The 15,556-nt window shown below is 43.5% G+C and overlaps 1 protein-coding gene and 1 long non-coding RNA gene across 7 annotated transcripts in view; one reads left to right on the forward strand and one right to left on the reverse strand.

Annotated features, from left to right (window-relative positions):
- The window catches only part of LOC105012779 (sodium bicarbonate cotransporter 3), a 67,289-nt gene that overhangs the window by 17,294 nt on the left and 34,439 nt on the right, over positions 1-15,556 (reverse strand). For 4 of the 6 annotated variants that reach the window (XM_010873851.5, XM_010873852.5, XM_020050329.3 and 1 more), the window contains exons 6-14: positions 15,175-15,363; positions 13,518-13,907; positions 9,846-9,928; positions 8,203-8,360; positions 6,521-6,608; positions 6,233-6,379; positions 3,236-3,348; positions 2,223-2,397; positions 1,279-1,412 (exon numbers count right to left, since the gene is read on the reverse strand). In XM_010873851.5, the coding sequence (XP_010872153.1) occupies positions 1,279-1,412; positions 2,223-2,397; positions 3,236-3,348; positions 6,233-6,379; positions 6,521-6,608; positions 8,203-8,360; positions 9,846-9,928; positions 13,518-13,907; positions 15,175-15,363 (1,477 nt within the window). Of the gene's footprint in view, positions 1-1,278; positions 1,413-2,222; positions 2,398-3,235; positions 3,349-6,232; positions 6,380-6,520; positions 6,609-8,202; positions 8,361-9,845; positions 9,929-13,517; positions 14,033-15,041; positions 15,080-15,174; positions 15,364-15,556 lie in introns of those variants that run through there. The other 2 variants (XM_010873857.5, XM_034294716.1) reach the window with 2 other exon arrangements.
- On the forward strand, positions 4,439-5,673 carry LOC105012778. Its single transcript, XR_828178.3, has 3 exons — positions 4,439-4,555; positions 4,797-4,850; positions 5,226-5,673. It is a non-coding gene; the product is annotated as an uncharacterized LOC105012778 (long non-coding RNA).

The raw sequence follows: 15,556 nt of genomic DNA on the forward strand, positions 1-15,556 counted from the left end.
TTTATGCTTTTTGTGACTACACTTTTGAAGTTCTTAAAATGTTCTGTATTGACTTCATATCTTAAAGTACTTATGGACTGTCATTTCTCTTAGCTCATTTAAGCTGTTCTGGCCATAATATGGACTACTACTGTACAGACTGTATACCAACCCTACCATGTCAAAAAGATTACTGATTAGGTCCAACGCATTAAGAAGGAATGAAAAACCACAAATTTACTTTTAACAAGACATGCCTGTTAAATGAAATGCATTCAAGGTGACCTTATGAAACTGGTTGAGCGAATACAAAGAGTGTGCATAGCTGTCATCAAGCTAAAGGGTGGCTATTTTGAAACATTTACAATATTACATTTATATTTTGATCTGTTGGTTGCTGTTGGTTGCACTTTTTGGTTGCTACATTATTCTATAGTTTTTATTTAATAGTTTTGATGTCTTCACTGGTATTGTACCATGTGGAATATAGTAAAACTATAGAAATGCCCTTGAATGGGCAGTGTGTGCCCAAACTTTTGACTGGTACAAGGTATTTACAATGTAATCTATCTAAAGAGGCCACACAAATTAATAAAACTGTAGTCTGCAACCTGACAGCAGTACTGCATACTAGCTGTTCATTTGTGATGTAAGATCTATTGGGATTTATTTACCTCTTACATGTGCACATTCTGTAAATGTCTCAAAGATTTTTTCTTTTGTCATAACAACCTAACCAACACGGACAACGTCACTACTTTCTCTGGGGCATCCTAGTTTGGGGAAAATGAGGGAGTTCGAACAGGCAACTACATTATATGTTAAGACAGATTAAATTACAGATTGGTAAAAGGACTGTGGAAGGAACTGATGTTCAACCTTCCATTCAGTTTGGATTGACATTTTAATAACACTTCCCCACTGAAGTCATGGATGGTGACTTCATAAAGTCTATGATAAGGTATTTGGTATCGATGCCATTTGGTTTCAGAAGCTCTCCTGGCACCAGGGGTTAAATATGTCCAATGTGGACTGAATCATGTCATTAGATCAACCGTGTCATTTGTGCATCCAGTTAATGTTTTTTTAGTGCCATGTGACAAGACCAGGAAAATCTCCAGGCACTTCAGCTTTCTATTCCTATACATTAAACATTATATTTACAAAACTGTATTTAAAACTCTCACTGATCAGAAACAAACAAAAAATGGCAGCAGAGGCCTTGTCCATACAGGTTGCTACCACCAGAGGGCGACAGTGCATAAAGATAACCGGGATTGACGTAGAGGTAGCACTCACTTGCAGAACTTAAAGAGGATCTTCTCGAAAACCAGGACAGGCCCCGTGCTGCCCAGAATGGTCAGGGGCTGCCCCGCAAACAGAGAGAAAGCTACGCCGGTGAGCGATGCCCCAAACAGAGACTCTATGGCACTCTATCAACAGAAGAGAGGGAGGGGAGGAGGGGGGAAGGAAAAGGTGAGTCGGGGAGGGAGAAAAAAAGGCAAATCACAGAGGATGCCATAACAAATGGAAGATGAGGGCTGGAAAACAAAATAAGCAAAACGGACAGAAGAGCACACAACCTAAAATTGGTTTATACAGGCGTTCTGGCTCGGGCTGCCGAGCATCGGGCTGAATGGATAATCTGTTCTACTTTTTCCACCCCGTCAGGCTGTCTGCGCTTATATTCCTCCAACGCTTGTGGCCCAGTGAGTTTACTCAGACACATCACACACCCTGGTGCGCTGACGCTCGCTATGCCAACATGTCTCCCTTCTAATAAAGGCGTCCGGGGGTTACGGAAGGGTGTGTGTGTGTGTGTGTCATTGTCAGGGTCAAAGATAACATGGTAATTATAAGCAAATCAAAGTTCAAACTCAGGTGATTTACTTTGTACGGATTGAAAAATGGGTGTGTAGGTGCTTGACCTGAAGGAGTTAAGTGTCTTGCTTAAGGGCCCACCGTCAGATTTTGTTTCTCTTCCACATTGGCCACTCTGGGATTTGAACTAGCAAATTTTCAGTTACTGGCCTGGCACTAACCACTACACCACTGGCTGCCCTGGGGTAATGGTTTAACACATTTCAACAAGACATTTTGGCAAAGGTTGAAACCTAATTTGAGGTGTAAACTTTGTTCGACGCGTTTTACCATTCAACTTGGGTACTTTTGGTGACACAGTGCAGGTAGAAGGCAAACAGAAAGATCCAATCGTAATCACTTAGGGATAAGCAAAGACTCACTATGTTACCCTTGGTGGCCTCGCCCAAAAGCCCGCCGAAGGTGATTACCGGGGACATGCAGGCACAGTACAGAAACAGGACGGAGGCCAGGCATTGCAGGTTCAACGAGTCTCGGATGTCGCTCCAGTAGAATGGGACCTTCCGCTTGATGTCCATCACCAGGCCTCCGAAGATCCTAGAGAAAGTGGCCAAACACTTTAGAGGTTTGCTAAAGTCTTGGGCATCGTATAACGGTTGTGGTAAAGTACCTACAGGGGTGGAACTCGCTGCTCAAAGTCCCCAACCACTTCATGGCTATCCCTTATCAGTAAATCATCTCTCTGTTACCGTTCCTCTTCCTCCATTTCATTTTATCTCTGTCTCCCTCCCCCTTCCCCTCCCTCATTGCCTTTATTCTCTCCTTCTGTTCCTCTCCTTGTGTCTTTAAATAGTGTGCACAGAAGAAAGTGGAACTGTAAATAATGCAGTGACCAGTCTGGGAGGTGTGCAAGTGTGTCCTGCGCAACTGAAGTAAGGAAATACTAAAACCACACGTTACTAGCTGGACGGCCAGGTTATGTCAGAGGCTTTTCCATTGGTTTATGTCACAGTTGAAGCAGTAAAGTGTGCAGTGTGAAGCTGTGTAATTGTTATGAGCAGTAGCAGGCATGGTAATGACTATTTAGGTCTTCAAAGTATGTTGTTAATGTTGCCTTTCAATAGCACATTCAACAACAAATTCCCCTTGAAATCTGAAATGGTTTGTAATTGTAAATAAAACAAATTAACATGACATGAAAACATGGTACAGTAAAAAGAGAGCGTTGGCTTTAGACTATGCTAAGTCCTACACACAGGATGGGGTGCCATTTAAAATGTACATTGTTACTCTAACTCCACAGGGTGGTTTCCCAAACACAGATTAAGCCTAGTCCTGGATTTAAAAGCAAACTCGGCAGGGAATCTCCACTGAAAATGCTTGAGGCCAGGAACAAGGTCTGATCTGTGGCTGTAAAGTAACATGTTGAACTCACCGCCCAGTCCTCTGCAGCTCGGGCCCTGCTCCATGGCCTTCCTCATCCTCCTTTAATGTGTCCCCAGTGGGCGAAGATGACCCGTTGACCTGGGAGGGCATCTTCCTCTTCATCTGCAGGTGAGAAAGTGATTACAGGCTCTGTGTAGATCATTTATTAGTGCAGCAATTTTCACACGCTACAATTTCCACCAGGCCTCTCATACCCCATATGCATGAATACATGCATGAAGTACCTGCATGAACTATCTACACGGCAGTCATATCCTGTACTGGAGTGGTGTTCAAATCTGGACCTCAAAGCCAATCCCACTCCATTTTTTTCTTTGCAACCCACTAATCAGGGACGTATTTAAACCTGGGTCAACAGGTGGGTGCAATTAATGATGAGTTAAAATAGAAAACCAGCCATAGGATAAGATTTCAATAGTTCTGCTCAACCCGTGTCATATGCATAGAAAGGTCTGCCATGTTAGCTCACTGTTCCAAAATCATGGTCCTGGAGACCTAAATCTGGTGCAGTGCAGCCTATTCCTCCAACCTAGCAACCAACTGACAGTAAAAATGTCAACCCCAACTAATGAAGCCACTCTCCCTCGGGCCAGTCAGCACTGGGCCAAGTCAGTCTATGCCAAATCTCTATGGCAAAACACATACATTTTCAAAGTTTCATCAAAATATTCATGTCCCTAAGCATGCGTGGCAAAGTTTTTATCCACAGATGTCAGCAAGCAGTCTGGATCTCATTAAATCAACTCTACTAAATGTTTTGATTGGTTCCATAAACATGGTCTCAGTCTGATTTGTACCACACCAGACCAGAACACAAGTGAGTAAAGTGAAAGAGATGATCCATATGCAAATGACTGACCACTGTTTTGTACAATGCCACTCAGCTAGGGGGTCATTTGCAAATTTGAATGCAGACACTCAAATAAAAAGCTGCATACAACCTGCATTTCCTCCTAGATACTGAGCTACATTTTGGACTACACATTACGAATGTGTAACTTCATGTAGCAATCTTTTGTCACGCTTGTGGCAGTTTGACAGTCCCGCAGCGCTTAAGACCCAGCAGCAGCGCAGCCCCGTATGTCTGTGAAATCACACAATTGTGAGCACCTGTCGGGGTAATTGTTTGTTTCCTTGTCCCCCATAAAGCAGGTGCTCCTCAGTTTGTGGAGGAGCCCATGCACTGAACTGAACCACAAACAGAAAGCTGAATGTATGGTCACAAACCGGACCAGGAAAGCGAACACAGTTTTATGCTTATTCTCTGAATGGACTAGTTCTTGTATTGCTTAGGCGTGCAAACGAACAAGTAAGACTCTGGTTTCTTCATGTAGCATATTAGAGGATACGTCTATGCCAAGGTCCTTGCTTGTTTCTTTACCTGTGCTTTTCCCTATCTGTGTTTGTGTTTTTCCTAGAAACCGCAGCATTCTTGTTGTTTAACTCCAGTTCTGTCTTAGGTCGTCTTGTTTCCACCAGTCTTGTCTTCTGTGTTTGGTACAGTTCCTCCAACTGTTGACCCTGTCTCTAACATCAGCTCTTCTTTACAGCACTGCTTCAACCGTGTCATGTTTGAGGGCTCCTGTGTGCACGGCCCACTTTAGGTTTGTCATTTCAATAAGATTAAGACCTGGGTTTTGACTCTGTTGTAGTTTTGCTTCTGAGGGAGTCTCGAAGATCGTGGCATGTATTACCATACATCCATATGGTTAAGAGCAAACAAGAAGTTTCTTAATCTTTATGGATGGCTGGACAGTCAAATTACTCTGTAATATTTTTCTAATAATTTGCACCTCTTTTGGTGCACTTGATTCCAATTTTAGACATTTTATGGGATTCTATAGGTAGAGGTGCACAAACATTTGCATTTCTGTTTATTTTAATTGCATAAAGGTTTAAAATATATAAAAATATCCATGGTCCAATTAGGAAAGAACTAATAAAGTCATTTTACAATTGTCTACCCCAATATATTACAGACATGCTTTGAGGCATGTAGAAGATTCCTGAGGTCCTCTCACCAGCAGATTAACTATCCCAAAGCCTAGGATGAAGAGACTTGGAAAGGCAGCATTTTGTTTCAAGTCCTCCAGCCTCTGGAACAACTTAGGGATGGAACGGTGGACATAAAACATGCTAGTGTTTTACTTTTGGCTGACCAGCTTAAACCTATATTTTTAAAATATTAGATGGCAAAATGATTCCCTACACTATACATTAGTTTTTCATAGATGTGTTTGACTGGGAGATTATAATGACACTTATAATTATCATTTAAAGCCAGTCCTTCTGTTTTCCTACTGATAGTCTTGTGCATTTTAGGATGTGCTTTTCTTTGGAACAGAACGTATTTCTGGATAAATATTGTGAACCAGCATTATTCCACTATAAATGCAGATACAGTTCTGCTTGCAAGCAAGTGAACACCTTGTTCAATTAAAGATTAATGTTCAATTATAGACTGGTGTTCACCAAATCTTTTTTTTATACACACAAGTCTTTCGATCTGACAAAATAGGATTTTAGTTACAAATTCCATATGTTGGTTTAGAGGAAATCATACAGCAGTAGAAAAACAAAATTAAACATGGAATTACTGCATGTGCAAAAATAAGTGAACCAACCCCAAGTTGCACTGGTTAAATCAAGGTGGTACTTTAAGTAGAATCAGGTGGGTAAACGAGGGTACAAAATGGAGGGATCTTTAGGAGAGAATGGAGTGTATTCTCTGAACAGATGAGTCAAAAAAAGACCTCTTTGGTCACAATCAAAACAGCTATGTTTGGCAAAAACCCAACAGCCAACCACCAAATAACAGTCAAGCATGGTGGTGGGAATGTCCAAATCCAGGGATGCTTCACCACATCTGATTCGGGTCAACAATAACCTCTGACTTAACTACACATGAAGCCTGTGTTCTTGCTAGGGTGAAGAAAATGAGATGACACGGCACTTTGCTGCATTTTGCAAAGCCTTAAACCCTCACCTGCGATGGGACATTCTTCGGTGGCTCGATTCGTATCGTGGGGTCCCATTCACCAGGGGGCAGGACTGTCACTTGGTCCAAAAACTCATCTATCCCAGACAGCAGATCCGTCCGGTCTTTGGCCTTGTATGCGACATCATGAAATATCTTTATTGACAAACACAAAAAATATATCTTTAACATATAGTGATCTAATATTTCCACACCTACAAATCACCCTGAAGTGTAAAAAGTAAACAGATAGTGGGTAGTAAGCAGCTACCAACAAAACATATCCTGTCCTCTAACCTCATCGGTCATGAGCGTGGCCATAGATCTGCCGATCTCGTGGTACTGAGGGCCTTTACCATGTGGACCCAGCAGCAGAAACAGAAACCTGCAAGGGAATGCAAACCATTTGTACACATTAGACTGGATGCAAACATTTGTACATAGCTATCCACCCCACCCAAAAATATATACTTGACATACACTCACCTAAAGGATTATTAGGAACACCATACTGTGTTTGACCCCCTTTCGCCTTCAGAACTGCCTTAATTCTACGTGGCATTGATTCAAAAAGGTGCTGAAAGCGTTCTTTAGAAATGTTGGCCCATATTGATAGGATAGCATCTTGCAGTTGATGGAGATTTGTGGGATGCACATCCAGGGCACAAAGCTCCCGTTCCACCACATCCCAAAGATGCTCTATTGGGTTGAGATCTGGTGGCCATTTCAGTACAGTGAACTCATTGTCATGTTCAAGAAACCAATTTGAAATGATTCGAGCTTTGTGACATTTTGCATTATCCTGCTGGAAGTAGCCATCAGAGGATGGGTACATGGTGGTCATAAAGGGATGGACATGGTCAGAAACAATGCTCAGGTAGGCCGTGGCATTTAAACAATGCCCAATTGGCACTAAGGGGCCTAAAGTGTGCCAAGAAAACATCCCCCACACCATTACACCACCACCACCAGCCTGCACAGTGGTAACAAGGCATGATGGATCCATGTTCTCATTCTGTTTATGCCAAATCCTGACTCCACCATCTGAATGTCTCAACAGAAATCGAGACTCATCAGACCAGGCAACATTCTTCCAGTCTTCAACTGTCCAATTTTGGTGAGCTCGTGCAAATTGTAGCCTCTTTTCCTATTTGTAGTGGAGTTGAGTGGTACCCGGTGGGGTCTTCTGCTGTTGTAGCCCATCCGCCTCAAGGTTGTGCGTGTTGTGGCTTCACAAATGCTTTGCTGCATACCTCGGTTGTAACAAGTGGTTATTTCAGTCAAAGTTGCTCTTCTATCAGCTTGAATCAGTCGGCCCATTCTCCTCTGACCTCTAGCATCAACAAGGCATTTTCGCCCACAGGACTGCCGCATACTGGATGTTTTGCCCTTTTCACACCATTCTTTGTAAACCCTAGAAATGGTTGTGCGTGAAAATCCCAGTAACTGAGCAGATTGTAAAATACTCAGACCGGCCCGTTTGGCACCAACAACCATGCCACGCTCAAAATTGCTTAAATCACCTTTCTTTCCCATTCTGACATTCAGTTTGGAGTTCAGGAGATTGTCTTGACCAGGACCACACCCGTAAATGCATTCAAGCAACTGCCATGTGATTGGTTGATTAGATAATTGCATTAATGAGAAATTGAACAGGTGTTCCTAATAATCCTTTAGGTGAGTGTATAACCCAACATAATTGAGTTATTTTGGTCATATAACTTTGTGATATTCATGGATGAAAGATTCCAGGAATTATTAGGCAGTGAGCTGGAATTCCGGAATCCTTCAACCATGATTTCTGGAAAACTTTGACCTTTTGGGCAAGTTAACAAAAGTTTGTAACTCAACATAGAACATATGTTGTTAAACAGATGCTTTTGAGTATGCTGGTAGGGAGCAGAAATAATCATGAAACCTTGAACCATTATAGAGAAACTTACGTGGAAAGAGTGGCTCTGTAGGTGTAATGAACATACCTGGTGGGAACAGGCACCTCCGTAAGCCCTGTGATGAGGACAGCAGGGGACAGGCGGACAAAGGCAATGATGGGCCTCTCCAGGAAGTCCACCTCCCCTACCAGCACGTTGGAAGCCTCTGCACCCGGAGGAATCTTCTTCATGAAGTTCATGTCCACCTGAAAAGCCCAATGGGTCAGAAGGACTGACTAAACATAAATGCTACTGTAGATCTGTAATAAAAAAAATATATGTGTTACAGAACCAGCAACAATAGTTCCCAAGACTGGGAAACAGTGGTAAATGTAGGACTGACTTCTTCCCATTCCCACTTGCTCCTCCTGCTTTTTATACCAAATGGACTCCCAAATGTCCCTGTAAAGACTTGTCCTGAATGTCCTTAACTGCAATGGTTTTTCAGCTGTTTTGCCAACCTGGCATGCTCAAAATTCCTTAAAATAACATAATAAATAGGTTATACCAAAGTTTCATAATATATTAGGCTGCTGTACTATTAGGCTTCATTAACAATTGGGTAGATTACATTTTTTATTGAATCGACATAGGGACACCGACTTGTGCCACTTACACATTGCAGACATTTTAGTCGTTGTCAGAGCCTAAGATATAGTCTATTTCATAATTAGCAATGAAAAGACAACTGCAGTGTGATTCTCCACCTACACATCAATAAAGGCTAGAGGTGATTCAATAGTGACCAGAAGATAACGAAGATTGGAAATGGGGTGAATCTGTATTGAAAATACAAGCACTTCAATCACAATAACAACCTGGAGACCAATGGGCAGAACATAGAAGGGAAAGAACCTGAACGAAGGCACATAATGGGAATGGAGGAATCCTGCTGAGTGGCAGATGGCAACTATGGGTTGGGGGAAAACAGTGTTCCTGGCATAAAGACATGCTGTAAGTGCAGTACTGAGCAAACCAGTAACTAGCGTCACATGGCTGCTTGTTTGAGCTACAGCACCAGTACAGGACCAGAGCTGGAGACTTTGTCCACCAGACGCATCATATCAGCATCTCTTTCTCTTTTCCACAAACATTTGTCTTTCCCACACTCTCCCTCTATTTCAAGGTTTTTGTCTTTTCCACAAACCCACCCCCCGGCCGCTCCCGCCAGTGGTCCCCTCATCTTTTGATCACTCCTCCACTCCTAATAAACATGAAAGCTGTTTTGAAGCTGTTGTCTGCAAGCTTAATTATTTAATGATAGCAAGAGTTGCAAAGTGATTTACTGACCGTCATTGACTGATGACTGGTGTCTTAAACCTCAGGAAGAAAGTGGTTGAAGAGAGGGTTTCTTTGCCCAGTAATATGAGTTACCAGTGGTTACTTAACTGAAGTCCACACTGCGTTTTTTTTTTTACTGACAAGCTGATTAAACTGAGCCCTACAGTTCATGACAAAATTCAGCAAGGATAGTATGGGTGAACTGGAGCTCTGACGTAAAATAAAAGTATGTTGTAGTGAAAAACGACATAAGCACCCTAATAATAAATCATGACTATTGTTCAGTGTTAAAATCCATGTTTTTCATCAGAACAGTCTTTTATATGATGCTGTACTTCCTGTCCATCCACCTTAGACCTCAATTAAGACCATCGTAAACCATGTAGTTTAGTTAAGTTGTTTTTACTGACCCCAACTTTGGAGGGCCTCCTGTCTCCGGCCTTGCTGCTGCCATCCAGGTTGCTGGGGACAGAGTGAGTGGACACCAGTGGCCCTGGAAGGACAAACGAAAAGAGGGACATTGGCAGAGTAGGGTCAGCAATGTCAGCTCTGGAGGACCCTAGACAAACACTGCTCTAGTGTGTTCTTCAGCCTACTCTCTGATGTTTTGAAAATCTACAACTGACTTTTTTTTTTCCAGAGACCACTAAGGTGGCCAAGCATTTAATGTCAGTAACATTTCAGAAGCCTTAATCTATATAGAAACTCAAAACAAAGTTTTCTTAAATAGGTTATTTTGAATAGCCACACTACAGAAGCATACCTTAGACAAGTATTTGAAACAAAACTGAATTTAAGACATTAATTCAAAGACATTAAATTGACAATAAGAAAATATGATTTACAGCTTGCATTGAGAATCGTTCAAACAATTGCACATCCGCCTCCCCGTTTCTTCAATGTGCCCTAAAGCCATGTGAGATAAGCCGTAAACAGGAAACGCCAGCACTTCAGCCAGGGAGAAGAGAAAATGACCACAGAAATTTGTGTCAATCACCTAGAATGTGAATGAATGTTTAAATCAAAATGAATGGTTGACATTTTCCCCCTTCCATTCCACATTGACCTGTTGCCTGTTGGAACTCAAAGTAGCCATATTGGGATGAACAGGAGCCCCATTACCCACATTCCCTACAAAGCCCCTGGGAGTGACAGGGATTAGCCTGGGTTTCATCCACGGGCACACATTCAGGAAGATTTAGTCTGGAATGCATGCTCCACGCTGGACATTCGAAACAGTGGCGTTGGGGGGCAGGGGTGTGTAGGGGAGTGACGTGGGCTCTGGCTATGCTATGTACACCAGCAGCGGATTAAACTATTTCAATAAAAGACCAGAGGCACGCTTAAGTGCTGACATTACATTACATGTTTTTGCATATTCACTTACATTTGTTAATCAGGTGTTTCACCACCCTGATTGATAATTGGCTGAAACCTATGGTATACAGTGCCTCACAAAAGTATTCACCCCCTTCGACTTCGACACACTTCATTGTGTTTCAACCTCAAAACAAAATGGATTAGAGAGTTTTGGCACTGATCAATACCAAAAAGTGAAAGTTAAAATCTACAAATAGTTCTAAATTAATTAGAAATACAAAACAGACACTGCATGTGTATTCACCAACATTAGTCAATATTTGGGTTTGTCTGTTTGGGGTCATTCTCCAGCTTGCTTCGCTGGCGGCATGGTGTTCTAATGATGATGTGCAATGTTACTTATACCAAACAGTGCTTAGTGGTGAGGCCAAAAAGTTACTTTTGACTTGGTCTCAGAGTCTCCCACATGCCTTGTATCAAAATCTTGCCAAGATTAGGGTGATTTATTTTTGCCACTCTCCCATAATCCACTTTTGTGAAGCACCCAGCCTATTGTTACAGAAGTGTCCCTCAGATTACCCCTGATTGGTGCTATTAAAGATCCTTATTCTGGATTTGCTTTGAATGTTCTTTGTCATTATGCAGTTTTTGTTAGGAATTGTGCTAACTATCTGTGGGACCCCCAAGGACAGGTTTATTTGACCTGAAATCAGGTGACTACACACAGTTTGACTCCATCCAACTATTTATGTGACTTCTAAAGACAAATGGTTCATTTAGGTGTCACAGCAAAGGAGGTGAATATTTATGCAATAAATCAGTTTTACATTTACAAAAATGCAGATTTTCCTTTTTCACTTTGACATTACAGACTTTTTTCGTATTGATCAGTGGCAAAACTTTCAATTTTGATTTAATGCGGTGCCACAATAAAAGTGCAAGGGGGCAGAAAACCATGTATTGGACAGGTATGACATCAAATATATAAGCATTGGTAAGAAGACTAATATTCCACTGTCCTTGGAGCTATAAAGTGTTGTTGAAAATACTTCACAGGTATTTTTGTCATTCTATATAGCGACAGAATGTCTGACACTGTAAATAATGTTTTATCTCTCCATAAGTAGCCTCGAGTGACCCCAGGACCAGATCTGAATCGGGGATGTGCTGGATGTGGGATTCACTTAGGGCATTTTACACTCTGTTGAACTTACTATCACTCTCCATTACCTTTGTGGGAGGGATGGCTTACCACGAAACCTTGCAGATTAGATAGCTGGCTTTGGTGCTATAACATCTGCCCGAATAGATTCTACAATCCCAAACTGACTGTATTCAAGTTTGGGATTCACCCTCAACTCAATCTTTAACGATACTCAGAAAAAAGTCAAGTCAGGAGAGGGGGAGGACTGTCAGACACTAAACAATTCTGCAGAATTAGACAAATGAATTGTCAAGTGGATTAGGAATTTGGGAATTCACAAACTCACAAATACATTTTACATTTCCTGTATCATACGATCAAATGGAGATCCTGCATCTGTACACAATGTCTTGGCAAATGTTATCACGTTTGCAAGCATGGGATTCAATCTTCAGGTACAGTATAACAGTTTCTTGACGAACGCAGTCCTCCTACACTAAACAAGTGGAATATTACAGAACTACACTAGTGCCTATAACCAGCCGCCAGTTACCTTAAAGCATGTTTTTCTCCAAACCCGCAGTCTCTAGTTCTCATGACCTGACCTTTTATGTACAGACCTCCTCTACAAACGCTGCTATAAATACAGAGCCAAAATACTACCCAGGTCCAGGAAGTACAAAAAGTCACTCTGGATGTCAGTGGAACAGAGAGCCACATGACCAACGTTTCAGGCCTCCCACCCCGACCTTTCCATGGCTTTATATTTAGAATTGGCTATTGCACATCTTAAAGTCTCTCGCTTAACTATTTATGGGGGGAAACGTCTGATCTGTTTACACTCTGGAATTATGGGAGAAGGAGTAAGGCGAAACGATGCAGCTCTGGAAGAAAAGACAATGACGGATTACATTGTTTACGTCTGTCCCGACTGTGTAATCACAATGGTACAGTCGTGAAGATCAGTGAAGGTTACAGCAGGGGAAGATACGCCATGATAAAAGTCCTGTTGCCATGGTTGCAAGTCCAGCGACTCATCTCTCACACTCACTGGACTAAACAGGCCCCTCAAAGGATGGAAAATAAGGGATGGAAAACGTGCAGTCCATTAAACCCCAAGAGGTTTTTATTTCAGGAATGAATGAGACAACCGGCTTCTATAAAGTAAACGGAGAAATAAATACGGTCTAACTACTGGGTAGTAAGAAACATTTTGGAGGAGCCATGCTCTGAGCGGGGGGGGAAATGGAGGGACCAGGCCAGGCAGGCAGGGGATGTGAAAGGGCTGGATGGAGAAAGGTGGAAATAGCGAGATAAAGGAATGTGAACACTAAATAGCCTGTGAATGTGGAAAGAAAGGAGAGAAAACAGTGCAGGGATATTATTTGATAGACGACAGAGAGAGAAAGAGACCGACAGAGGTGCGAGACAGATATGGAGACTGAGAAACACTGAGCTATGTGACGTCTTGTTGAGTGAATAGGAGGAGGGGGGTGTAAAAAGGTAACCTTACTGGGTGGCTGATAATGGATGGGGGGGGGGGGCAGAGCCAGCATGCTGGTGCTAGTGTTCTCTGTTCAAGCCGTGACTCACACTGGCAGGCTACACAGATATTTGCCTTCTAAGGGCAGCCGCTGGAGCCCGGCAGTCTGCAGTGATGGTCGCCGAGCCGAATCCGCCTCGCCGTCCCCTGCTGCGGCTGTGATCGGTGCCTCGTCGTCCTCCGGCGGCGACACCACCACCTCCGGGATCGCCTGGGGGCCTGGGGAGGGGCCAGGGCCAAAGGGAGGGCCCGGGGTGCGGGCAGGGCCTGGGGATCTGCGGGGAGTAGGGGGCGTGTTGTGGGGGGTGGCGAAGGGCGAGGGTCCTGGAGAGGGTCCCCCGGTAGAGGAAGAAGAGGGCAGGAGGTGGCTGAGGAGGACGGAGACCCGCGACTCACGCCTCTGGGACAGGCTGGAGACGGAGGACCCCGGCTTCAGGGAGTGGCAGGAGGCGGAGAGGCCCTCCCCTGGAGCGGCAGGAAGACACAGCGACAAAGGAGGGGAAGGAGGGAGGAGAAATGGGGAGAGGATGGTAAAAGGAGAAACATTTAACGGGAGACTTTTATTCTCTACGGAGAGAGAGAGGTAGGGTCTGGGAAGGAAAGAGAAAGAGAGAGAGAGAATGACTAAGAAAACAAGAAAGAGATACAAAGACATTGACAGAGAAAGAGAGAAAGCCAGAGAGACTGGGACAAGAGTGGTTACTGAAAGGGAAAGGCGAGAAATAGCCCAGCTGTGTGTTGAAACAGACACCGTGAGAGACGTGCGTGACTGGACGGGAGGGTAGGGGCGGTGTCCACATGGACCAATTAGCTTGCGGGTTCATCAATCAATCACACAGTGACAGACTGAAGGAGGGCATTTTCGATAGAGGGATGCTTGCAGGCAGAAGGGGTGTTCGCACACACAGCGTCTGTGCACGTAGAAACACAGAACCAGACAATCAACCAGTCAAATCGGTCCACTTGTTTGAAATACATACAGTGCAAGCAAGCTGTGCAACATGATACCAGTATTGTATACATTTGTACCTGACATTTCACACAGTTTGTTACCCATGCAACTATGCATTCATTGCATTCATCAGAACACATTGTGACACTAGAAAAACCCTGAGACTCTGGATACAGATGTAACAGCTGAAGCCCAACTAATTATTTAGATTTACGCAGGCAAAAGCCATACTCTGACACACACCCCGCCCTGAAGTCAGTGCCCTGAGGTCATGCATAGCGAAGGGAACAAACAAACAAGTCGAACAGCGAGAGCATTACCATATCCAGCATGGAAGCCATAGTTAGTCCTTGGAGGCCAAACCCTGAGCCCGCCCCAGCAGAAAATGTCAGTGTCATCCGCACCCAGATTTCTCTTTCAAGTTTGGGGGCATTGTAATTGTCTCTGAGGCTTACGTCCAAATTGTAGTATCTGCTCGCAAGTTTGCAACCTCCTGAACTAGCACCATGGATTTGGCCCACTGGCGCAAAGACCTTGGACGGGGTCGCGGGTTCAAATCCCGCTGGGGCACCGCATAGTAAAATGTATGCGCTCATAATGCTGTGAATAAACTTAAAAGCTACTACTACATAGCATTCATTGCAAACCTTGTTGTGATCATACGTGGGTGCTGCTATCATCTTTCCTTTTTTGGAATACAAAATGAATGACAAACATTATTTGAAGCCCTTCGAGGATGACGAAAAAGAAATAGGGTGTGTGTGGCCGGTGGGGTCTCACCGTTTTTCTCAAGCAAGAGCGGGTCGGAATGTTTCTTGCCTATGTCGGCGATGGAGCGCACCAGTGGGATGCGGTTGCTGAGCTTCCTCTCGTTCTGGTGTTGGTGCCTCTTTAGCATTGCCTCACGCACCTTCAGACGCAGCTCCTCCTCTAGTTGGCCGGACGCCACCATGCTGTCGATCAACATGTCTGGAAGAATCCACGTGTAAACACAAACAAGAACACTGTACGTTCTCGTATTATCGCTCATTTTGGATGTTTTGACCATTTGTATACCCACACGCACACACGCACACGCTAAATCTCCATCCTTCACCACTCTATACTTGTGCAACACACGTTATTACATATTTATTGGGTTGGCTACTTTGTTTAAATCAAT

The sequence above is a fragment of the Esox lucius genome, chromosome 10 (assembly GCF_011004845.1).
Source record: "Esox lucius isolate fEsoLuc1 chromosome 10, fEsoLuc1.pri, whole genome shotgun sequence".
In the NCBI taxonomy this organism is placed as follows: Eukaryota; Metazoa; Chordata; class Actinopteri; order Esociformes; family Esocidae; genus Esox; species Esox lucius.